The sequence below is a fragment of the Myxocyprinus asiaticus genome, chromosome 21, assembly GCF_019703515.2.
Source record: "Myxocyprinus asiaticus isolate MX2 ecotype Aquarium Trade chromosome 21, UBuf_Myxa_2, whole genome shotgun sequence".
In the NCBI taxonomy this organism is placed as follows: domain Eukaryota; kingdom Metazoa; phylum Chordata; class Actinopteri; order Cypriniformes; family Catostomidae; genus Myxocyprinus; species Myxocyprinus asiaticus.
The window spans coordinates 20,020,655-20,044,536 of record NC_059364.1 but is presented as its reverse complement, the minus strand read 5'-3'; the positions used below and the strand labels follow the sequence as shown (position 1 = coordinate 20,044,536).

The 23,882-nt window shown below is 38.3% G+C and overlaps 1 protein-coding gene and 1 pseudogene across 2 annotated transcripts; one reads left to right on the top strand and one right to left on the bottom strand.

Moving 5' to 3' along the window:
* Positions 1-1,271: 1,271 nt before the first annotated feature.
* LOC127412051 (WW domain binding protein 1-like) lies at positions 1,272-17,855 on the top strand. Of its 2 annotated transcripts, none has more exons than XM_051648082.1 (4): positions 1,272-1,464; positions 4,977-5,079; positions 11,654-11,815; positions 12,966-17,855. In XM_051648082.1, the coding sequence occupies exons 1-4, from the start codon at positions 1,333-1,335 to the stop codon at positions 13,673-13,675; spliced, it is 1,107 nt and encodes a 368-aa protein (XP_051504042.1). In that variant the 5' UTR covers positions 1,272-1,332; the 3' UTR covers positions 13,676-17,855. The 2 variants fall into 2 exon arrangements, with proteins under 2 accessions (XP_051504042.1, XP_051504043.1); XM_051648083.1 differs by lacking the exon at positions 1,272-1,464 and adding an exon at positions 3,925-4,559.
* A 79-nt stretch (positions 17,856-17,934) lies between these two features.
* LOC127411704 (steroid 17-alpha-hydroxylase/17,20 lyase-like) lies at positions 17,935-22,922 on the bottom strand (annotated as a pseudogene).
* Positions 22,923-23,882: the final 960 nt, after the last annotated feature.

Genomic DNA, 23,882 nt, shown 5'->3' with positions numbered 1-23,882 from the left:
TGATTTTTCAGGCTAAGTATCCTTAAAGGGATAGTTTACCCAAAAAGGAAATTTCTTATATCCCAGATGTGTATGACTTTCTTTTCCTGCTGAACACAAACGAAGATTTTTATAAGAATATTTCAGCTCTGTAGGTCCATACAATGCAAGTGTAACCGGTCCTGCTCGACCCGCTTGGAGCGGGATTCGAACTGGCGTCTCCGGCATGGGAAACGGCCGCTAATGAGGAGGCTAAAGGTTACAGCCCCGAGCACCAGTCGCTAGTGCATCTCTTGAGGCCAGGGGAGTGAGGTTTACACACTGCACAGCTACCTACCAGCTGGCTACCGTTGCACTCACCCCCCCTAAACCTCACTCTCATCTGGGTCATGGCACCACTGTAACGGTCCTGCTCGACCTGCTCGGAGCAGGACTCCAACCGGCGTCTCTGGCATAGGAAAAGGGCGCACTAACAAGGAGGCTAAAGGCTACAGCCCCCAGCGTCAGTCGCTAGTGTGCCTCTTGAGGCCAGGGGAGTGAGGTTTACGCACTGCACGGCTACCTACCAGCTGGCAACCGTTACACAAGTTAATGGTTGACAGAACTTCAAAGGTCCAAAAAGCACATAAATGCAGCATAAAAGTAATCCACATGACTCCAGTGGTTAAATCTATATCTTCAGAAGCGATATGATAGGTGTGGGTGAGAAACACTATAAATTTATACACACTATAAATTCTCCTCCGTACCCAGTAGGTGGCGATATGCACAAATAATGTGACTCACCAAAAACAAAAGAAAAGGAAGGTGAAAGTAAAAGTGGAAATCACTGTACTGTAATACAGCTTTGACAACGTGATATAAATTGATAAATGGATCTATACTGACAATCTATAATTATGTATTCCCAAAACCGGCATGGATAACATGGATAACAGTGTATTCAGTTATGAATAAACCAAGGCAACTCTAATATTTATTTATTTATTTAGTTAGTTTATATGTTCTTTCTTTCTGTCTGTCTGTCTGTCTGTCTTCTTGCATACAAGGAAATATGTAATTTCCTGTCCCTTTAAATTCCATATCAGCTGATTTCTTGATCTCAGCTGGTGAAGAACAATAAATTCACGCCCAATTCGGCGATGACGTCGCTCTTTAAACGACAGATGAGTCAGCCAATTGTTGCCACTGTAATTTGTCAAACCAGGAAGTGTTCCCTTGAACGGACCAATAACAGCAGGCAGGGGGCGGGGCTTCTTGGACTTCCTGCGTTTGTGAGAGAGTTGAAAGAAAGAAGAAAGAGAAGGAACTGAAGCTAGCTCGCAGCTAGCTGAATGTCCTACCGTGTCGCAGATGTTTCGAAAGCCACGGGGAAGGGCGGAATGTAGGGGGGTCGAGTATATAAGACGGGGCATGGGGTTGTTTGTAAGTAACGCGGTTATTGGACCGGTCGCTTCGGTGTCAGTGGAGGCAGCGGTGACCGAGGTAAACACAATGTTAGCATCATTAGCCTAGGCGGCTCAAAAACCAGTGAGCTGCCTACATAGACAGCATGTTTTGGCAATATATGTGCGCTTAATATGCCTAAAAAAAGCTGTCTACGTAGGCAGCTTACTAGATTTGAGACACAGCCTTTGTGTTTGTTTCCACAGCAGTGACAAAGATTTTACTTTTAAAGTTTTACATGCGAATTTTCCCTTTTAGGAACTCAAAAATAGGCTGCGTTTAGTAAGCACAGGTTACGCAGGTGACATCAACCTGGATGTCATGAGACATCAGTACCTTACATGACATTGAGTGCAAATTAGGTTGGTGTTAAATTAGATCCTATGGAAGATGAAATCTGAGAAATCAGGTTAATGATTTGGTAACTGTGCTATTTCTTCTCCCAAGTCTTTTACGCTTGATATGTGTCAAAGAAACGAAGGTGATTTCATTATTGATTGATAGCCTTGTCTCTTGGCAGGTTTTGATTTTTACTTAGTAAATGTTTCTACGGTTAAATGCAAATATCTTCTCAGACCAGAGCAATAAACTGCCAGCAATGTGATTGACAACACAATCCTATGTAAGCACAGTTTGTTTGATTTCAGTCTAGTCACAATCACATTTTTGACATTTCATAAACTTATTTCACAAATGGGAACTCGTTTCTGAAGGGTTAACTATTGTGATTAAAGATCTTCAACTATGACTGATTAAAGCTGTTTTGATTCTTGTGCTTTCATTCTGGCCTTGGCTGTGAATGTCGTGTATATAGGGAGATGCTCATCTGCTTTTGGTTTTGACAGGTGTTAGGTCAAGGTCAGAGAATGAAAACAACAGGGAGTGGGAAGTTTGTTCTTTTAAGGTGTTGTCTCTAAGGGAATGTAGGCTATGTGAAAAAAAAAATATAGGTTGATCTCAGATTTTGTCTGCTAACATGACTAGCACCAGGCTACAACAGTCCCATTTTTTTAAACGATGGATTTGAAATGGTCCCAGTGGGACCCACTTTTTAAATGCTTATCACACTAAAATCATACTTTTAAAACAAGGTGTATTTTAATATTTATGGACTGGCCCCACTCATTTACATAGTAAGTGCTTTACTGTAACCACAAGTCAAAAAAGGGACAAGGGACAAGTCAAAGTTTTTTGGGGGGTAATCAACATTATGCAACGGATGCTGTTGATTGAACCCATAAAGGTGTGATTTCTCAGGGCATCCATTGGAATGATGTCTGTCAGGTGGTATGGACCATTTACACTCACTGAGCACTTTATTAGGAACACTATGGTCCTAATAAAGTGTCCGACGTGGTCTTCTGTTGTTGTAGCCCATCCACCTCAAGGTTCAACGTGTTGTGCATTCTGAGGTGCTATTCTGCTCACTACAGTTGTACAGCGTGGTTATCTGAGTTACCGCAGCCTTTCTGTCAGCTCAAACCAGTCTGGCCATTCTCCGTTAACCTCTCTCATCAACAAGGCCGCGCCCTGGATGTTTTTTGTTTCTGGCACCATTCTGAGCAAACTCTTGAGACTGTTGTGAGTGAAAATCCCAGGAGATCAGCAGTTACAGAAATAATCAAACCAGCCATTCAAGCCATGTTCGAAATCACTGAGATCACATTTTCTTCCCATTCAAATGATTGATGTGAACATTAAATGAAGCTCCTGACCTGTATATGCCTGATTTTTTGCATTGCACTGCTGCCACACGATTGGCTGATTAGATTATCGCACGAATAAATAGGTGTACAGGTGTTCCTAATAAAGTGCTCAGTGAGTCTATGGCTGTGTCTCGTTTGGAAGACTGCGTTCTCCGGAGGTCGCATTTGTCGGCCGCATGCGTCATCAATGCTGTCTCGTTTCAGAAAAGCGAGTAGGACACTCAGAATGCAGCCTTGAATGCGACCTTCTTTCACGGGAATTCGGAGGATGCGTGAGGTGTATCCTTCATGGGCACTCGCAACCCATAATTCTTTGCTTCAATGGAAATGAACATTATTTGTCTGAAAAAAATTATGCCAATTTGCCCGTAAATATGATTTTCAAACGCAAGTAATGTTAATTCCCAAGTTGAAGTACCTCAGTAGATGGGTGCATAGTATATAATATGTATAATTATATGAATATATAATTAAAGTATTAGACTAAAAGAACACCTGTAAAATCTATTTTCTTTTCTCTCAACATCATTATAACTCTCTTAAAATTTACCTCCTATATTACCTTCCAAAGGGACTTTGTTCCCTTCTCACTCAAAGCGCTAGTACTTGTTAAGAGTGGCTGCTGTCATAGCAACCATTATAAATTCTGTTTCCGTTTGTCCTACAAAGGCTGTCTCGTTTAAATGAGGCTTGTTTAAATCAAGGCAAAAACTTATCACTGTTAACTGAAAAGACAAAAACCTCATTTTATAACATAGTGTAAGTGAGCACAACCTTTCCTAATTTTTTGTTTCTTTATGCCTTCATGTATGTTTGGTCAGTAATGTTTTAAGGCAGGGATTAGCGATGGGTCAATTCCTGTCCCCTCTGTGGACTTTTTGACTCTATGCTAGTTGCTGTCTGTACTTGCATTGTTATTTAGATTTGCAGCTTTTAGACTTTTGCTTTCTGCAGCTTGTTATCGATAATCAAGTGAAAATCAAGTTCATCAGGCAAACTTTCGGTCTCACAGTCTTTTGCGAGTATGCACTGTATCTAGCTCAACACTCAAAAGACAACTGTCAAGCCTGCAGTTGTCTTTACAGTGTCTTTGTATGTCTATTATAGGGGATGAGACATGGAGAGGAGGGTCAGACTGCTTGTCTGTTCATCCTGTTTACTTGCATTCCCTGGCAGGGCTCACTGGGTTTGAAATGCCATGAGGAAGGCTGTGTGTATGTGTGTTTAAATTGAGATGGCCAACCAATAAACGGGCAGTTCGTGTCACACCGCACCATTTGAGGGTGGAGGGTAGCCCAAGCCCGACCTTCCTCTGACTCTTCTTCGGTGTTTGCAGTCCAGTGTGTAACAAAGCTCTGTCTCTGCTGAGTTGAATGTTGATTTTGCTATCAGAAGTCTACCATGCCTTTTCTACTGGGGTTTAGACAGGTAATGCAGGAAAATAATAGAGCTCAGGATTCAGCACTTTTTTAATGAACTAATTTAACGTAATTTTTATTTTTATTAATTTTATACAATCTGCTCACTCAAGGGAACATAGTGATTTGCCTCTGTAGGTGAAGACAGCGTAATGTCAATGCAAACTATAGCTTGGGGTCATTTATAAAAAAAAATAATTTTGTTTTCTCCTGCATTTATACCAGATATGGCTTTTGAAACAAAGAATATTTCCATTTTGTTCATTCTTATTTATTTGCATGCTCTTTTGTAAATAGTAGAAATCAGCCTTAAAGAGCATCTGTGATAGGAGCAGGATGTCTTTAACAACACTAGCATCATTGGAGCATGTGCAAAGCCCTTCTCATATTTAGGCTCATGTTGTGTACACTGTGTTTGGTTTTGCAGAGTAGGCTGCTGTGTTTCGGAGTGAACAACCAGAGCTACTTCTGTGATTCGGGCCACTGCTGTGGAAAGTCCCAGTGCTGCAGCTATTACTATGAAGTGTGGTGTAAGTATCTCTCAAGATAAATTCTAGATTGCTAGTGTCTGAAATCCACTGCACAGTAAGGATTTTTTAAAAGGGACTGTTCACTCCATGAAAATTATCATCATTCACTCACCCTCATGTTGTGCCAAACCTGTATGACTTTCTTTCTTCTGTGGAACACAAAAGGAGAAAAACAGCCTCAGTCACCATTCACTATCATTGCATGTTTTTCCCCATACAATGAAAGGGGCTCTCAGTCCCTAACCCTCTGCCTAACATCTTATTTTGTGTTCTGCGGAACAAAGTTATTTGAACATCCATCTGTCAGCTATGGACCTTAATGTTATTAACTCTAAGTCTGCGTATGTATGTCCATTTTCAAGACACTATATTCTGACACGAGCATTTAGTCTGATTATTTAAGGGTATATAGTTCTACCTGCTTTTGTTCTCAACCTGTCTACAGTAGTTGTTCTTTGATGTCAGTAATTGTTTTGTTACCATAAACAGTAATGAGAATTAAGCGTTCAATCACCTAGCTTACTGGAACCAGATCTTCCATAATTTTAAGAGCAAACACAAGTGGCCTTCTGCGTCATAACAGAGACGCCAGTTAACGAGTTAGCTCCAATTATCTTAAACAAATCTCTCACAGAACCTTTCTCATCCGAATTATTAATTACGAGGCTGATTTCTGTGTGTTGGTTATAACTTCTGAATGATTGGCTGGCCCTGATTTAGTTGTTGTTCTGCCCTAGTCACACCCATTGGCAATGCTCCTGTGTTATCAAATTACCCCTCTGCCTCTGGTGTACCATCTATTTTAATAACTGGGGTCTAACCTCATCTTCACAATAATTACAGCACATCATCTGCTGAGTCAAGTGCTGCACTTGGGGTTTTTACATTGCCAAATACATGCGACCCAGACAGACACAAATCCATTGTAACCAGATCAGGCCAGCTCCTGTAAACAGCTGCCTTAAAATTTCTCTATTTGGAGAAGTAGAGCCCAGAAAAGGTCTCTGCTTAATTTTGGGCAAAGTTTCACACACTTGGATCTCACATGACTTTGACTTAAACAGCTCTCTCTGTTGGTTTATGAGTGTCCCACCATAAAGTCCAGCACATTATTCTCTTGTGATCTGATGCTACATGTAAGGTTCTGTAAACTGGTCTGTTTTGTGTTCTACTGCGTAATTTTAATTCGAAAAATTTAAATTGGTGCATGCATATACACTCACTGGGCACTTTATAAGGAACACCTGTATACCTACTTATACATGTGATTATCTAATCAGCTAATTGTGTGGCTGCAGTGCATAAAATCATGCAGATATGGGTCAGGAGCTTTAGTTAATATTCACATCAACCATCAGAATGGGGAAAAATGTGATCTCAGTGATTTTGACTGTGGCATGGGTGCCAGATGGGCTGGTTTGAGTATTTCTGTAACTGCTGATCTCCTGTGATTTCCATGCAAAACAGTCTCTAGAATGTAAAGACTATGGTGCGAAAAACAAAAAACATCCGGCGAGAGGCAGTTCTGTGGGCGAAAATGCCTTGTTGATGAGAGAGGTCAACAGAGAATGGCTAGACTGGTTCGAGCTGACAAAGGCTACGGTAACTCAGATAATCACTCTGTACAATTGTAGTGAACAGAATTGCCTCTCAAAATGCACAACATGTCGAACCTTGAAGCGGATGGGCTACAACAGCAGAAGACCATGTCAGGCACTTTATTATGACCATAGTGTACAGTGAGAGTACAGTTGAAGTCAGAAGTTTATATACACCTTAGCCAAATACATTTAAGCTCAGTTTTTCGCAGTTCCTGACATTTAATCATAGAAAACGTTCCCTGTCTTAGGTCAGTTAGGATCACTACTTTATTTTAAGAATGTGAAATGTCAGAATAATAGAAGAGAGAATTATTTATTTCAGCTTTTATTTCTTTCATCACATTCCCAGTGGGTCAGAAGTTTACATGCACTTTGTTAGTATTTGGTAGCATAGCCTTTAAATTGTTTAACTTGGGTCAAACTTTTTGGGTAGTCTTCCACAAGCTTCTCACAATAAGTTACTGGAATTTTGGCCCATTCCTCCAGACAGAACTGGTGTAACTGAGTCAGGCTTGTAGGCCTCTTTGCTCACACATGCTTTTTCAGTTCTGCCCACAAATTTTGTCAAATCGGATTGAGGTCAGGGCTTTGTGATGGCCACTCCAATACCTTGACTTTGTTGTCCTTAAGCCAATTTTCCACAACTTTGGAGGTATGCTTGGGGTCATTACCCATTTGGAAGACCCATTTGCGACCAAGCTTTAACGGTCCTGGCTGATATCTTGAGATTTTGCTTCAATATATCCACATAATTTTCCTTCCTTATGATGCCATATATTTTGTGAAGTGCACCAGTTCCTCCTGCAGCAAAGCAAACCCACAACATGATGCTGCCACCCCCATGATTCACAGTTGGGATGGTGTTCTTCGACTTGCAAGCCTCACACTTTTTACTCCAAACATAGCAATGGTCATATAAGGCCAAACAGTTCAGTTTTTATTTCATTAGACCAGAGGACATTTCTCCAAAAAATAAGATCTTTGTCCCCATGTACACTTGCAAACTGTAGTCTGGCTTTTTTATGGTGGTTTTGGAGCAGTGGCTTCTTCCTTGCTGAGCAGCCTTTCAGGTTATGTCGATATAGGACACATTTTACTGTGGATATAGATACTTGTCTACCTGTTTCCTCCAGCATCTTCACAAGGTCCTTTGCTGTTGTTCTGGGATATATTTGCACTTTTCGCACCAAACTACGTTCACCTCTAGGAGACAGAATATGTTTCCTTCCTGAGCGGTATGATGGCTGCATGGTCCCATGGTGTTTATACTTGCATACTATTGTTTGTACAGATGAACGTGGTACCTTCAGATGTTTTGAAATTGCTCCCAAGGATGAACCAGACTTGTGGAGGTCCACAATTTTTCTTTTTTCTGAGGTCTTGGCTGATTTCTTTTGATTTTCCCATGATGTCAAGCAAAGAGGCACTGAGTTTGAAGGTAGGCCTTAAAATACATCCAAAGGTACACCTCCAATTCAGTACACCTCCTATCGGAAGCTAATTGAGTAATTGTCTAAAGGCTTGACTTAATTTTCTAGAATTTTCCAAGCTGCTTAAAGGCACAGTTAACTTGGTGTATGTAAACTTCTTACCCACTGGAATTGTGATATAGCCAATTAAAAGTGAAACAATCTGTCTGTAAACAATTGTTGGAAAAAATTACTCATGTCATGCACAAAGTAGATGTCCTAAAGGACTTGACAAAACTTTAGTTTGCTAATATTACATCTGTGGAGTGGTTAAAAAATTTGTTTTAATGACTTCAACCTAAGTGTATGTAAACTTCTGACTTCAACTGTATGTACCCACAAAAATATAGGCAATTGCCTCAACCTCACAGGTGTTTATATGCATTTTCAAAATAGTTATGCAATTAAATTGAAAGTAGAGGAAGTTTGGGCACAAACATGTTTCAGTTGATCATGTTGTTTGATAAACCTGTATATTATGAAAGATAAATACTCACTGGCCACTTTATTAGGTACACCTGTACATCTACTTATTCATGCGATTATCTAATCAGCCAATCTTGTGGCAGCAGTGCAATGCATAAAATCAGCAGATATGGATCAGGAGCTTCAGTTAATATTCATATCAACCATTAGAATGGGGGAAAAAATGTGATCTCAGTAATTTAGACTGTGGCATGATTGTTGGTGCCAGACAGGCTGGTTTGAGTATTTCTGTAACTGCTGATGCCTTACTATGTCCTAGAATTTTTTTTCTCTCTCCCAAAATGTTTTCTCTCAATTTTGTTTTCGTCATCGTGGCAACATGAGAAATGTTTTCTTTTTTTGCTTGCTAGCTAACAATTAGCATGCTGTACCAGCCTCTGGCACCAGGTGCCACTATCAGTAAGCATGAAATCTTATGCTTAAGGTGACAGATAACAGCTGTGGTACTTTATCTGTTTGTTTTTATTCATGTGGGCGACCGCTGAAAATGTTTCATTGGGGGAACCATAACATGTTTTTCCCTGCTGTCCGTGATCCAGTCCAAATAAACCTGCGACCCACCAGTTGAGAAACACTACTTGGAGTGTTTTGTCTGCATGCTCTAAACCGCAAGGATTTTAGTAATACAGTGGCGAAGTGGTGATTTTGTTCTTTCGTTAAAGTTCATTAAAGTGCACGGGCACGTCGATCGCTCATCACAGCCAGTCCTGGGAAAAGAAGGCGAAGGCAAGCGAAAGAGATAAGAGACAGGAGATACCATGTGCCAGTTTCATTATGTTTGTCAACAAAGCATGTTATTAATAATAATAACAGTTAGTGAAGTTTTAAAAATAACAATAATAATCATTAGCAAATGCCATACTTTGTGTTTAACACTTAAAGCTAGGGTGTGTAATCCAGAGAGGCTAGCAGTTAGCAAGCTAGCTTTGAAAGCATAGTGCACACCCTAGCTTTAACTATACGGTCCTTTTCAAACAGAAAACAATATGTTGGTATAAGTTTTATACCAACATATTGGATTATTATTGGATTATTATTATTGCACTTAATGAGGTATTTCTGTTCAAATTGAATTCACTCTTAATTGGGATGTAAGTCCATTAATTCCTCATTCAGTTCAAGCCCCATTCTCTGTGCTGTGCGCTCAAATGTAAAAATAAAGTTGTGCTATAAATAAAGTTTCCTATTTTCTAATTTGAGTGTTTTGTGTGGTAACCTAAATTCTCTATCTCCTGTAGATACTGACCTTGGAAAAAAAAAAGAAAAACATCTGTCAAAATCTCTGAAATCTTTCTCTCTATCTCTATTTACCCTTTTTGTACTGTCAACAAACATTGGCTGGGCATCCCGATAACATTGCAACTTAAGCTTTAACGATCATCTTAACTGACGTTCGTTATTTTACGATGGAGTAATGCCCGTTTCCCAAATCGGCATGTAGATTGCTCATTATAAAGTAGAACTTAAGTGTTGTGTTGCCTCTTGAGGAGAAGAAAAATTTGAGAGAAGAAAAAATTTGGAGAGGAAATTTTTTTTTTGTTGTTGAAAAACAAATTGTAGGACATAGGCTCAGGGAGGCACAAAGACACCTAAAAAATGTTTTTCATCTAGTGATTTGTTTCTTTCACAGTGCGGTTCAGAGCTTCCGTTCATTATAATCGCATTATGAGGGTGTATGTAAACATAGCCAATAAGAGGAAATCACTCGCATTTGCAACCGAATTTCGTGCTATTTGACTAAAAATATATATATATTTGGCAACTGGCTGGTAAATGTTTAGATTTCACTCACCAGTGAATGAATTGTGAAGTATAGTGGTGGAGTATTCAGCAACAAGATCCTTTCACTGCGTATTAAGAGTAAAAGTTGTTCCAGTTTAAAGTGTCCAAAGATTTTTACACGTGACTCATTTTTACTGAATAATGTCTTTTTTAATACCCTTTCTGTTCTTTACAGTAAGTTGTTGAACAAACAACAACAAAAAAAGAAACATTTAATTCTAATCAGGCATAGCACAGATGACATGAAGCCAATCGAGTCTCTCTCGTTAACATGCGCTCATTTAAAGATGCTGCTTACAGAAATGCAGATTTCTCTTAAAGAGACAATACCGGGTTTTAGCACGTGTTCAACTAATCAATGTAAATACCTGTAATTAGTACAGATTATGCAATTAAACAATAAAAATGTAACAATATAATATTCAATATAATATTTATTGTATAAAAACATTGATTTGTTCATTTTTAAAAAGCTAGAATGTGACATGATGAAAAACTAAGAAAATATAATTAGTAAAATTCATATTTTCATATTGTACATAGTTAGAAGGCCACCTGTATAATTCACAGAATTAGCTGGGAGATCATTTATTTCATATGTAAGCAAAAGGGACATTATAACTGAAATATACCCATATGAATTTATATCAAATCGGAATCGAATTGTGTTGGTAGATTAAAGTAGATAAAGTTTATATTCAGTATTAGTGGTCGATGGTCATACCGACATCTGGAGAGCAGGGTGGCCAGTTGAATAATGACAGCAAATAAGATGAACACAAAATTACTGAAATGAAATAAACACTTATTTTACAAAATATTTATTTAAAATTAAAAATAAAATAAAAAAATTACTAGTTCAACTATCCATTGATAAGGCTTTCAGTAGATTTTGGAACTAACACAAGCTGGATGTAACACTTCCATTAATCAGCCAAGTGGACATAAAAATGACCAAAGTTCAGCCTGGCCGAGTTATCGATCGATCACTACTTAGTATTAACACTTTATTCTGACTAGTCACAAAAGTTTCAAGTACAATTGTAAAGTAATTTTTCTGTCCGCACTGAAATACTGTTTGAACTGACAAAATTGCAGCCAAACTGAACTTTGGACCAAAGACATTTCACTGTGGTCACTGGCTAACAAGCATGATGTGACGAAGATAGAAAACAAGTGACCGACAGGTGACACTGTTGGTAAGGACATGTGTTGTCATGTGTGTTCTTTCATCAGGGTTTTGGTTGGTCTTGACACTCATCGTCATTCTGGGCTGCTGCTGTGTGTGTCACCACCGCAGAGCCAAACACAGACTGCAGCAGCAGCAACGGCAGCACGAGATCAACCTCATCGCTTACAGAGAAGCCCATAACTACACCTCTCTACCCTTCTACTTCAGTCAGTACCCACTTCATTTCTCTCTCTATCACTCTCTTTCTTTCTCTCTCTCTCAACCATTCTCTTATCATTTGTCTTTCTGCTTTTCCAGCTAACCCACTTTTCTAAAAAAGGATAATTCACCCAAAACTGAAAATTTGGTTGTCATTTACCCTCATGTTGTTCCATGACATTTTGTCTTCCATAGAACACAAAAGGAGATGTTGGGCAGAATGTAAGCCTCAGTCACCCTTTACTTTTATTACATATTTTTTCCATACAATGAAACTGAATGGTGATTGAGACAAATATTCTGCCTCCCTTTGTGTTCCACAGAAGAAAGTCACATGGGTTTGGAAAAATGAGGCCGAGTAAATTGACAGAATTTAAATTTTTTTGTCTTAAATGAATAGTTCACACCAAAATTAAAATTCTCTAATTTATTCACTCTCATGCCATGCCAAATGTGTATGACTTTCTTCTGCTGAACACGTGAAGATTTTAAGAATATATGTTGGTCCTTTCTCTGCAAATAAATGGTGGAAATTTGAAAGTCCTAAAAGCAGCATAAAAGACTCCAATGGTTAAATCCATATCTTCAAAAGCGATATGTGTGAGTGAGAAACAGATCAATATTTAAGTCATTTTTTTATTATAAATCTCCACTTTCACTTCTGAAAGTCACATGTGGTGCCTGTTTAGTTTCACTTTCACATCTGAAAGTGAAAGTGAGTTTTTTTTTTTAGTAAAAAAGGACTTAAATATTGAACTGTTTCTTACCCACACCTATCATATTACTTTTGAAGATATGGATTTTACAACTGGATACTTATGGATTACTTTTTTGCTGCCTTTATGTGATTTGTAGAGCTTCAAAGGTCTTGTCACCATTCACTTGCATTGTATGGACCTACAGTGCTGAAATATTCTTCTAAAAATCTTCGTTTGTGTTCTGCAGAAGAAAGTTATACATCTGGGATGGCAAGAGGGTGAGTAAATGATGAGAACATTTTAATTTTTGGGAGAACTATTACTTTAACCCTTAAATAATAAATGATAACTAAAGCTTTTTTTTTTTCTTTTTTTTTTTTTTGTATGTCATAGTGGATCAGAGGATGTTTTAAATGCAAGACATTAATCGTCAGCAATTTTCCGTCTTCCTCTCCTCCAGGGTTTCTGCCTGGTTACCTCTTACCCGCTTACGAGGAAGTCGAGAACAGACCTCCGACACCCCCTCCTCCATATAGTGCCTCTCAACCAGGCCAGTCCACCAGCACTGACCCCATGTGCTCTGAGCAACCAGATGAGCTCTGCCCTCCACTACAGTCCAGCCCTGTTGCCTCTGCATCAGAGAACTGTTCCCCAGGGCCCTGCATCGAGCAGCCACATTCTCCCACCACCCACTGCCCCGCCAGAAACGCCCACAAACCATATCTCAGCCTAGAGGAGGATGAGCAAATCCAGCAGGTAGCATGTGCTACCTCACACAGCCTAGTCAAACAAAGCAGTGAGGATCTGACTAAACCTGGAGAGCAAGGCTTGGACTGTTCTCCTGACAGCAAGGACAAGACTTCAGGCCGTCATAGGCACTTCACGGGTGACTCTGGGATTGAAGTATGTGTGTGCAGCCAGGGGCCCGGGGACAGAGAAGAGGAGATGAAAGAGCTAGTAGGCCATATGGATGGAGGGTTGCTTGAGGAGCAGGACTTCTGTGATAGCTGCAACCCCCGCAGTAGTAGTCCTCAGGGTTTAGGGGATGAGGAGCAGGGCCTGGCTGCCTCAGACGGGGAGCCTCAGCAACCCCCGGTCTGCCTCCATTTGCACACCATCATCGAACAGGAGGATCCACATCATGGCAACAAAATAGACCCTCAGAGTTGAGCACAACTAGTTCCAGCAGAGACTTGTTTTACACTGCTGTCTCTTTGCCTTTACTTTCTCAAAAGTACATCAATCAGTTTTTACTGTCAGCAATGTCACTTTGTGTGTGCGTGTGAAAGAGTGTGTTTCAAGAGGGTGTTAATGTGCAAATCCTTTATGGTTTTTATGGATTAATTGGATAATCTAATAAAGACATTAATAGGTCAGTTGCCTCAAAGAGAGGTCACGATCAAAGCCACAGGGGAAATTCTGTTCCCCGGTTTATAGGCTTATCGTGTTGACCCACAGCACTGAATGACATGCCTTTAGACTATTTTTTTTTTTTTTAGGCTGATTGCCTCCTGAGACCCAAACCCAAAAATGAAAACTGGGTCAGAATTTACTCACCCTCATGTTGTTTTTCTTCTGCGAAACACAAGATATTTTTAATGAATATTCCAGTCCTTTTTTTCAATGCAATATTCATTAAAATATCTACTGTGTTCTGAAGTAGAAAGTTATACGGGTTTGGAACAACATGAGGGTGAGTAAATGACAGAATCTTCATTTTTGGGTGAACTATTTCTTTAAGGTCTGATTAAAATGATCTGTGGTTGTTTTTTTCCCCCAAATTCTTACCTTTAATGTAATTTAAAATATTGCCCCTCCCAAAGGGACAAGATTACACAGTGCAAACAAAGGACAGAAAACAGGGTAAAGACTGCCATGACGGTCTCAACCAGGCAGTCCACTGATACTTCAGAGCTTTAATTGTCTTTTTTTTTGTGCTTTTTGTCTTTTTATATATATATAATTTTTTTAAAATGTGTGTCTGGAGGAGTATCACTGCATGATGCTATTCAGAAAAATAAAGTCACCTAATAGTGATCTTGTCGAAATATGTGCTCCCTACCTAGCAGTTAAACTGGGTAGGGTTGTCATTTTGTTTTTGTCTTGTTTTGTATTGCATGGTTTTGGCTTAATCCAAAACTAAACTATATTTCGCATGATTATTTGCATAGATCCATAAGCAGACGTCCACAGTTGTTGTTATACCACATGCTTTCAAGTAGTGAAATTTGAAGTTCATTATGCAAAGAATCTTTAAATGCAGGCTGTAAATACAACCCCAATTCCAAAAAAGTTGGGACAGTATGAAAAATGCTAATAAAAACAAAAAGGAGCGATTTGTAAATTATATTCACCCTTTGCTATATTGAAAGCACTACAACTAAACATTATATGATGTTTTACTTTGTAAATTTCATTTTTCTATTTTTTATTTACAGTAATTTCAAATCAGATCATTGCAGCACACTCCAAAAAAGTTGGGACAGTCGAGTGTTTACCACTGTGAAACATCATTTCTTCTAATAACACAAGCATTTAGGCACAGAAGACACAAGTTTGTTAAGTTTAAAAAGTGGAATTTTCCCCCATTCATCCATTATGCAGGTCCTCAGCTGCACAATTGTACAGGGTCTTTGTCGCCGTATTGTGTGCTTCATAATGCGCCACACATTCTCAATTGGAGATGGTCAGGACTGCTGCCAGGCCAATCTAGCACTCTCTGCTTATTCGGCCAGTATGTGGTTGGAAGTTGTCCTGCTGAAAATGCCGGGATGTCCCTGGAAAAGACGGTGCTGGATGGTAGTATATGCTGCTGCTCAAATTTTTTCATATCTGTCTGAATTAATGGTGCCAACACAGATGTGCGTGTTACCCATGCCATGGGCATTGACAAACCCCTGGCCCATACAGACACTGGCTTTTGGACCTGATGCTAATAACAGCTTGGATGGTCCTTTTTCTCTTTGACACAGAGAATACAATGGCTGTTTTTCAAAAACTATTTGAAATGTGGATTCATTGGACCAAAAAACATGGTTCTACTTTCCATCTAAGGTGAGACCGAGCCCAGAGAAGTTGGCAGCGCTTCTGGACAGTGTTGATGTATGGCTTCTGCTTTGCATAGTAAAGTCTTAACTTGCATCTGTGGATGCAGCAGTGTTGACTAACAAAGGTTTACTAAAGTAATCCCAAGCCCATGTTCATGATATCCATTACAGATGAATGATGTTTTTTAAGACAGTGATGTCTGAGGGATCAGAGATGACGCACATTTAGAAGTGGTTTTCGTCTTGCCAAGATTTGACCAGATTCCTTGAAACTTTTAACTATACTGTGCACTGTAGAGGGTGAAATGCCCAAAATCCTTCCAATTTGTCTTTGGGGAACATTGTTCTCAAAGTGCTGGATTATTTGCTGAAGCATCTGTTGGCAAATTGACAAGTCTTGAACGATCCTTGCTCTTGAAGGACTAGGCTGTTTTTGGAGGCTCATTATATATTATGACATAATTGCTTCATCTGTTTAACATCTCCTTGTTTCACATTGCCTTGTTATTTTAACTTGTCAAATTGTTATTAGTCTTAAATTGCCCGTCTCAACTTTTTTGGAGCATGTTGCAATCATCTGATTTTAAATTACTGTACATTAAAAAAACAACAACAATGAAATTCACAAGGTAATCATGTAATGTGTAGTTGTAGTGTTTTCAGTATATCAAAGGGTGAATATAATTTACAAATCACTACTTTTTGTTTTTATTTGCATTTTTCATACTGTCCCAACTCTTTTGGAATTGGGGTTGTACTTTTGTATATAGATTTAACCCATTTTGCATATTTACAGTAGGTGCCTTTATTGATTTTACTAGTTTTGCCATATGCCTTAAAGAGTCCAATGTGTGTGTGGTCGGATTACTGCATGAAATAATCAAGGGCCAGTATGAGTGGAATAATAGACTTAAGTACATACTAATGGGTAACTTCTTGTAAGGATCACTTGATAAGCCTTCCATCGAAACATATCATTTAAATATGTATGTTAATCATTTTTGCCTTAATTTAATTTCTGTATTCTCCCATAGTGCTTTAAATAGTTTTTGTATCTTAACACTGTAAGGGAACTCTTGCACCATTAGCAGTAAGGTGACATATATATATATATATATATATATATATATATATATATATGCTTTATTACTTAGAGTAAGCTTTTAATGTTTTATTGTAGCAGATCAGGTAAGGTTACTGTTATTGCAATGTTAGCATGTTCTTCAGAGTAGCACTTTTACATCTGGTTAATGAGATGGAAATACAGTGTGATGGCAGTAAGACTTCCCCAAGCTGCATTACTACACAGTCTGTGTGTTATTAGGTTATTTTAAATGGATTGTGCTTCATGCCACTGTTTATTTGACCTTTGGTTTGGATTAGTATTTAGGCTTCCTACAATATCAGAGACTTAGACTGGGCACAGATAACTCGTCGGCCCTGTAGATTTCCAAATCAGTGTGTTGCTGTGTGAACAGGGCTAATTTTCTTTAAAACATGATGTGCCAGGAAAATTAGGTTCCAACTGTGTCGGCTGGAAAAACTGGTTCTGGAGGCAGATTCCAACACAGACTTGGTGCCTTTGGAAACATTTCCTGAATGAAGCACTAGTGTCAGACCAGCTTTAATATAGAGCATTTGGAATAAATTGGACTAGTTACTGCATCATGGATGCATTTATCAAAGTACCATATTGATTTGATTTAGTCAAGCTTGAAGCTAATTCAGTTAGTGGAGATCAAGTCATCTGTTGCAACAAGGGTACTCATGTATTTCTTTCTCTAGCGCTAGTCATGATAGTTTTCTCTCACCATTCGATGTTTGAGACCAAAGGTATTGCTTAGAAGTTAAAGTCTCAGTCACAATGTTGGTTAGCTTACTGTGAATGAGACTGTGGGAGTTCTGCCTGAAAAGTTGTCATTGCACTGTTTTGTCACTGATGCAGTGAAATTGCATGCTTGAAGGTGACGAAGGCTTTGCAAGCCAATTGCTTTTGTTTATTTCTTAAGCTTTGATTTTAAGCCTGGTACAATGTTTTAGTTTTGTATCTGTAGTCACTTTCTTTTTATATATAAAACTGTATTTTCTGCATTTTATAAGGCTCAACCAAATTAATGAGTATCAAAGAATGTTCCATATGAATAAAAAAGTTTTAAAGCTAAAGAATTTCCTCTGACTATTTCAGTTCCAAAAATCCAAAATGCCTGGATATTACTGTTGGAAATAGAGTCATGTTGTCTCAAGAGATTCGTTTTATTCATGTTTGATTTGTGATACAGCAGCTTTGTATTTATTTTTTCTTGAAAGAAGTGCTTTGTAATAAAAAAATATTCACAAATGTCTGAAAATCAGAAGAGAAGAAATGAAAGAAAGTACAATTACTCAGCACTGGTTCATGTCTCCTCTTAGTCTGGCAATGACCTTAAATTTCTTGGGTTGAAGAACGACCCCAAATTTGCCCTGCAGGTCAGGCAGAGGCTGGCCAGCAGGCATCTCAAGCATGAACCTTTGCAAAATCCATGACAGGAAGAGAAAGAGCTCAATTTTTGCCAGGGCTTCACCGAGACAAACACGCACTCCTGCACCAAATGGCAGGTAGCTCGCTGATGGGCAGCACAAACCATCGCCTTCTTTGTTTAGAAATCACCCTATCGGATTAGAAAAGCATTGTATTAGGATTTTGCATTTGTTTTAATGGTATAATGTTGCTCTTAGATGCATCTTAAGAGGCCATATATTAGACAGTTCTGTGTGTTACCTGGGTCAAACAGCCCAGGTTTCTTCCATTCTTTCTCATCATGATGTAAAGACCACAGGTTAATAATGACTCGTGTCCCTTTCTGCACAGTGTACTCTCCCACACTGCAAAAGAGTAGAGAAGACATCAGTATTGTTCAAACTGTCTTGCACAAATCAGTACAGTAATTATGAGGTTAATACTTGGAGTCTTGGACCGCCACATGAGGGATGAGGAGTGGGGAGACCGGTCGAATTTGCAGCACTTCTCTTATAGTGGCCTCTAGATAAGGCAAATTTCCTCTGTCATTGAGCTGAGGGTGTCTGTCTTTTCCAATCTTATTGTCCAGCTCCTCCTGAATCTTTTTTTGCACCTATACATTTAATGCAAAGAACATCAAATATGTTTTGTTAAGACAAATGCATATATATAAAAGTGTCATTGATTCAGCGGTAAGCAGCTCTATTTACCTGTGGATTATGTACCAGGTATGCTATTGACCATTTCAATACAGTGGTAGTTGTTTCCACCCCTGCCCCAAAAATGTCCCCCAATGTCATTAGTAGGTGATCTTCAGTTAAACCAACATCCTGAGTGCTTGTGTTGTTATTCTCTGAACTGTGTTTGGCCCTCAGCAGTGCATCGAGCAGGTCCCGCTGGACGTTATCACTGTAATCCATCTGTAGATGGAGACAAATGTCACGTTATTGACAAGAGAAATTAATAGCCAAAAAATAGGCTACCACATTACCACATACAGTGTACTGTACCCTAAAACACAGCCTGTGCTAATTAAATATGCATACTAAAGACAAACAGTGAGGTCTTCTTTGTAAAAATGAAGATGTACAATTACCTTGTGCTCCTCATATTTCTTTTGAAGCAGTTTGTCTCTGATGGCAACACACTCTCTCAAGATTCTGAGGTCTTTATTTGGGAATATCTTTAAAAATTTAAAGATTTAAAAAAATAGTATTGTTATTTTTCAGATTTCTGATAATAAGAGAAAAGATGTTGTATGATTGCTTTTTAAAGAGATCTTAAAGGGTACATTTACTAAACAATGAAAAGTCTATCATTATTTACTCACCCTCATGTTGTTCCAAACTTGTATGACTTTCTTCTTTGGAATACAATAGACCAATAATTTGGCAATGTCACCTCCTTTGTCACAGACGCAAGTGATGGCAAAAAGACTGGCGCAAACAGTAAACCAAACCTGTAGTTAGCTGACCCAACAGTCCTCAAAAAGTTACTTTTAAATTGTCTGGTTAAGTTAAATGAGGTGCCGTGCTGTGCAAATGGCTCACAAAATCGCAATGGCAAAAACCGAGGGCTTCGCTTTATCTGATTCCATTAATAGAGCTGGACTGAGGAGATCATTTCAACTCAGGGCTTGGCAGCGAACATTTTATTACAGGTATGTTATTAACTCATATAATTTTAATAATAATATAGCTAAGAATATTTCTGTTTTTATGATGTCTTTGTTTCGTACTTTCATTTAATCGATGACTATAACTACCTGTGTTACTAGCAATAGTGTACCCAGCTAGCTTTGAACCTGAAGGCTAATTTTGCTCTATATTTGCTGTTTCTCAATGCTAAGAATACAGAGAATGGACTTGTGTTCATATGAAGACCAGTCTTGTCAAGCAACCTTGGAAGAATTAACTTGACGGAAGGATAGGAGGATGTAGAATGCATCTTTTGCAAGCTTTGAGATGAGCTGTGATCTTTCTGTTGTGTAATTAACCGTCACAGCACATTTGAAGCTAGTGAGAGAATTACTGGCATTATCACACCATTATGACAGCATCATCACAGCAGTGAGGTTTTGTAGGCCTAGTGAAACGTTAAATTAAAAAAGTCTGTTAACACTCCTACATGTTTTTTTACTTTATTAAAATGATGCCCAACAAAACAACAAATGTTGATGCAGTATAACGACTCTCAAGAGCCATCAGAGGACATTTATCATTGTGTTGAGGGGAAAATGCAACGATAAATGTCCTTTTGTCTGCTACAGTAGTACCGGGTTCTTGACCATAAGTCACCATCCAATGCATACTCGATATTAGGCCTGATCAAGAACACATCCAGGTAATTTTTATGCATTTTCGATGCTTGTGTTCTTGAGTACTGGAATTGAACTTCGTCAGAGGATGATGATGTTGAACGAGTCCACGAGAACGTAAAAACACAAAAGAACACACATTGAGAAACAGCCATTATCTTTAGAGGTATTTAGAGGAGCTAGCTAGTGCTTAGCTTAATTGGTCAAATCTAAAACAACAGTTTGCTGGCTTTCTGACACCACTTACTGCATATGCGCTGCAATTTTTTTAAACAATGGGATTGTCAATAGATGTTTGGCAGAAAGTTTGAGACTGCGGTCTCAGTCACCATTCACTTTTATTGTATGCAACAACAACAAAAAAAAAAAGCAATCAAATTGAATGGTGACAGACGAAAATACTGCCTAACATCTCTTTGTGCTTCACAGAAGAAAGAAAGTCATGTGGGTTTGGAACAACATGAGGGTGCGTAAATAATAATGACAGAATTTTCATTTTGGGTGAAACTTAAATTTTATTTTATTTTATTTTTTATTTTTTTTGATAAGACACATATTGAACTAATGTTTACCTGCAGCCATGGGAAAATGTCCACCAAGCTGTCCTTTGCGACTGTATCCACGATTCCCTGACTGTACTGGAGCATGAACTCAAACTCAGCATCCCCACGTTTGTACGAGGAGTTGAAACACAGGGCACATACCACATTTGTGACCGCACGCGTCAGCTCTGGGGCCAGATCCACTGCACTGTTCCGAGTTTCAGTCAACAAATCACACACAGAGCTCGCCTCTCTGCAAACTGTAGGTGGAAAACGAGAATATGGTGGCATTAACTGAAGAGAAAAAGATGAAAATAGTTCAAACAAAACTCTTCCATTGACTCCTCTCCCTACAAATTGTTCTGGATATTCTGTTTTTGTATTCTGTACATTTTTATTTTTTAGTTTTGGATATTGTGTTTTATATAATCTAGATCAGTGGTTCTCAACATTTTTTGGATGAATGCCCCCATACTTCATTCCCTTACCCCAGCTTATTTATTTCTTCATAGTTTTAACAGTGGTGTTTGTAGACCATAGTAAGACATGGAAGCATGGATCTTCACAACCATGGTTACATGTAGATGTAACATGACTTCTGTAAAACAAACTATGGCAGTTTTGTAATTATAAACAGTAGGCCTACCCTAAACACATTTAAAAACAATAAATACAAAATATAAACATTTATAATTTGTAACAAAAATTAATTATATTCTCCCACTTCCCTAATGTAGACTATTACAAATTTAATAGAGCTAAAGTAGTGATATGATCACATTTATTATTAATCTATTTCTGCCTAAAGCACAGTTAGTGTTACTATAGTAAATTCAAGGGTGGTCATGTAGAATTCTGTGCCGAATTGAAATGGTTTCTGAATCTCGTGCCTTGCTTCTCACTGGTTCTCGCAGCACTGTAATGATAAACGGTGTGTGTTTAAGAGCTCAAGACCGGTCTGTGAGAAAAAACGCCCCTGCTCTGCTCTGTCTATTGAGCCATATCCATCTACAGAGCCATACAGGTGCATTAGCTGAGGTTGTGCCTCTGCCTGTGTATTTGACGCTTCTAAACCAGATAGTTCAGATGGGTCACTAGACTTTAAAATCAGATGAACTGCGGTACAAATGCACATCAGCCTGTATAATGGAGAACCAACTGATTTACTCCAAGTCTAGATAAATGTTTTAATGCAAAGAGGAACTTGACAATTGATTTGATTATTATGAGTGATAAAGGCCTCCCATTTTTAACCTAGCGCCCCCCTCTCTACTAATTTGCTCTCAGCGCCCGCTGGCATCGTTTGAACGCCCCCGTTGAGAATCCCTGGTCTAGATATTGTGTGTTCAGTTATGCTGCACCATATTGTGTGATGTGATCTGTGCTATTTATAACCTGTTAATGATTTTAAATGTAATATAAGTGAAGACAGGGCAGTGGCTGTGATACTCACTTATCTTCTCAATAGAAAATGAACCTTCACCAAACATGCATAGAGCCCCATGCACCATTTTCCGATGGAAGTTCCATGTGGCACTGTAGTCAGAAAACACTATATCTTTCCCATCTCAAGTTAATATGTCTGTTGTAACCTTGAAGAGAATCATGTAAATCCTCATTAAAAAGGTAGCCCTTTTTAGTGAAGTTCAAATAATTAGAGTGATCAATGCAGTTTACTTACAGTTTGTGGCCTCCCTGCAAATATTTGCCCTTTTTTGATCAGGACCTCTTTTGCATGATGGTGGTTGTTCACAATAAGGACTTTGTGGGAGCCCATCATGAAGGAATAAAGAGCTCCGTATTTCTTCTGCAGCTGCTGAAAAAAGATGTGAGGAGGACTGTCACTCATTAGGCTGAGAATACTCCCAATGATGGGCAATGAGGGGAGGCTCGGCGGGGATCTGTCGCCTGGCAGATATCCATTCATTTTCCTTTTTAGATACAGCACTGCCAAAGTCAATGCAGAAAACAGACATGAACAAAAAAGCCATGGCATGATGTGGGGTTCAGACATTGTTGGCAACATTCAACCAAGTGTGCACCAGCTCATTAAATCAGCATTGCCTGTAAGAGCAAGCCAATGGCAGATTTTTATATGAATTCTTCAGTGCCACCTCCTTGACCCTGAAATAGTTTAGCTTCAACTATCTAAGTGTCATCAGTGTGGTTTTGGGTCCTCACATTCAGAAATGCATAAAACTGCACATTTAAGCATTTGTTTAGTTTTGCACAGGTTACTTTGTGCTTTTTATTTCTTTTTGTTTTATACATGTTTACAGAATTTAATTGAAATTTCTTCCAAAATATTACACTCTGGCAGATACCTTAGCCTATTTTGAAACTGCTATACTACTATTTGCTCACTTTGATATGATTGGTTACATAAATAGATCATGGAACAAAGAGGGATCAAATAACTTTATTTTATTATTTTAAACCTTTTAATATTAAACTTAAATTAACTTAAATAAAAACAAAGTTTATGTGAGCATTAAAAATACTGGTAACACTACAATAAGGTTCCATTTGTTAACATTAGTTAACATGAACTAACAACGAACAATACTTTTAAAGCAATTAATAATCTTGGTTTATGTTAATTTCAACAAATAGTAACACTTTTTTTTTAAATCAAAAGTTGTATATGTTAACATTATTTAATGCACTACTAACATGAACTAACAATAAACAATTGTATTTATTAACTAACATTAACAAAGATTAATAAATGCTGTAAAAAATATATTGTTCATTGTTAATTCATGATACCTAGTGCATTAACTAATGATAAAAAATGGAACCTTACTGTAAAATGTTACCAAAATATTAAATGCAATGGTGATATATGGATGATAAATCATCAAAAAGGACAAAGGCAAATAACTGGAGTGGACAAAAGTTGATTAAAGATTAAAAAAACAAAAACAAAACAAAAACAACAACAAGAAACATCTTAATTCCTCAGTAATTATAA

Excerpts from the sequence above, each read along its gene's own strand:
- LOC127412051 (XM_051648082.1), top strand. The coding sequence starts at position 1,333 with ATGTTTCGAAAGCCACGGGGAAGGGCGGAATGTAGGGGGGTCGAGTAT. Across the intron at positions 5,080-11,653 it reads CTATTACTATGAAGTGTGGT|GGTTTTGGTTGGTCTTGACA; the intron begins GTAAGTATCTCT and ends TTCTTTCATCAG. Across the intron at positions 11,816-12,965 it reads CTCTCTACCCTTCTACTTCA|GGTTTCTGCCTGGTTACCTC; the intron begins GTCAGTACCCAC and ends CCTCTCCTCCAG.